This window comes from Rhizophagus irregularis, chromosome 21 (assembly GCF_026210795.1).
Source record: "Rhizophagus irregularis chromosome 21, complete sequence".
Taxonomy (NCBI): domain Eukaryota; kingdom Fungi; phylum Glomeromycota; class Glomeromycetes; order Glomerales; family Glomeraceae; genus Rhizophagus; species Rhizophagus irregularis.
This window is the reverse complement of record NC_089449.1, coordinates 1,858,162-1,858,886: the sequence shown is the minus strand read 5'-3', so window position 1 is coordinate 1,858,886 and position 725 is coordinate 1,858,162. Positions and strand designations below refer to the sequence as shown.

The 725-nt window shown below is 23.6% G+C and overlaps 1 protein-coding gene across 1 annotated transcript; it reads right to left on the bottom strand.

Moving 5' to 3' along the window:
* Positions 1-244: 244 nt before the first annotated feature.
* OCT59_013859 (uncharacterized protein) lies at positions 245-493 on the bottom strand (the record flags this gene model as incomplete). The annotated part of the gene is made up of 1 exon (XM_066141785.1): positions 245-493. One exon carries the CDS (start codon positions 491-493, stop codon positions 245-247), a length of 249 nt encoding a protein of 82 aa, XP_066001883.1.
* Between the last annotated feature and the right edge of the window lie 232 nt (positions 494-725).

The window sequence follows — 725 nt, the reverse complement described above, 5'->3', positions numbered from 1 at the left end:
GATATTCCTTACCCCTAAAAATTTTTTTATTTTTGTTATATATTTTATATCATTTTATAATAATAATACATATAAAAAAAAATAAAGTTATATTTATTGTATGTCAAATATATACATATTGTTAATTAATCTTTATTATTTAATTTCACTAAATAAATGTAATAATTAAAATTGTATTGCATTACTACTAAATAAAATACAAAATAATTTTCACTATAAACATGTAATTAGATAAAGTCCATTATTATTTTGAACAAGCATTATAATAATGACTATTTTCTTCACATAAATTACACTTACAACCTTTATCATCAGAAATTACTTGTTCACTCCTATTTTTGACTTTATTTAAACCTGATTTTTCAAAAGATGATTTTAACTGCTTCGTTACTAGTCTACTCTTTGGTTGATGCTTTAATAGATCCATTATTTGATTAGAATCAATTAATACTCCTCTTGTATTATGAAAAATTTGATTATCATTTGCAATCATTTTTCTTCTTACTAAATCTTCTTGTTGTCTAATTGATTTTGCTTGAATTCAATTGGTTAGGCTTTTTTTTTTTTGTTATATTCTTTTATAAACTGAATTAGTTCTTTATTATTATCTTGAATCGCAAATTAAATTGCCTTTTTGGCTTTATCCCACAGGTCAAAAGTGAAAAATCGAGCGATCAATCGGTCATAATTGGTCGCCAATCAGGTAGCTGATTGGTGACCGATGG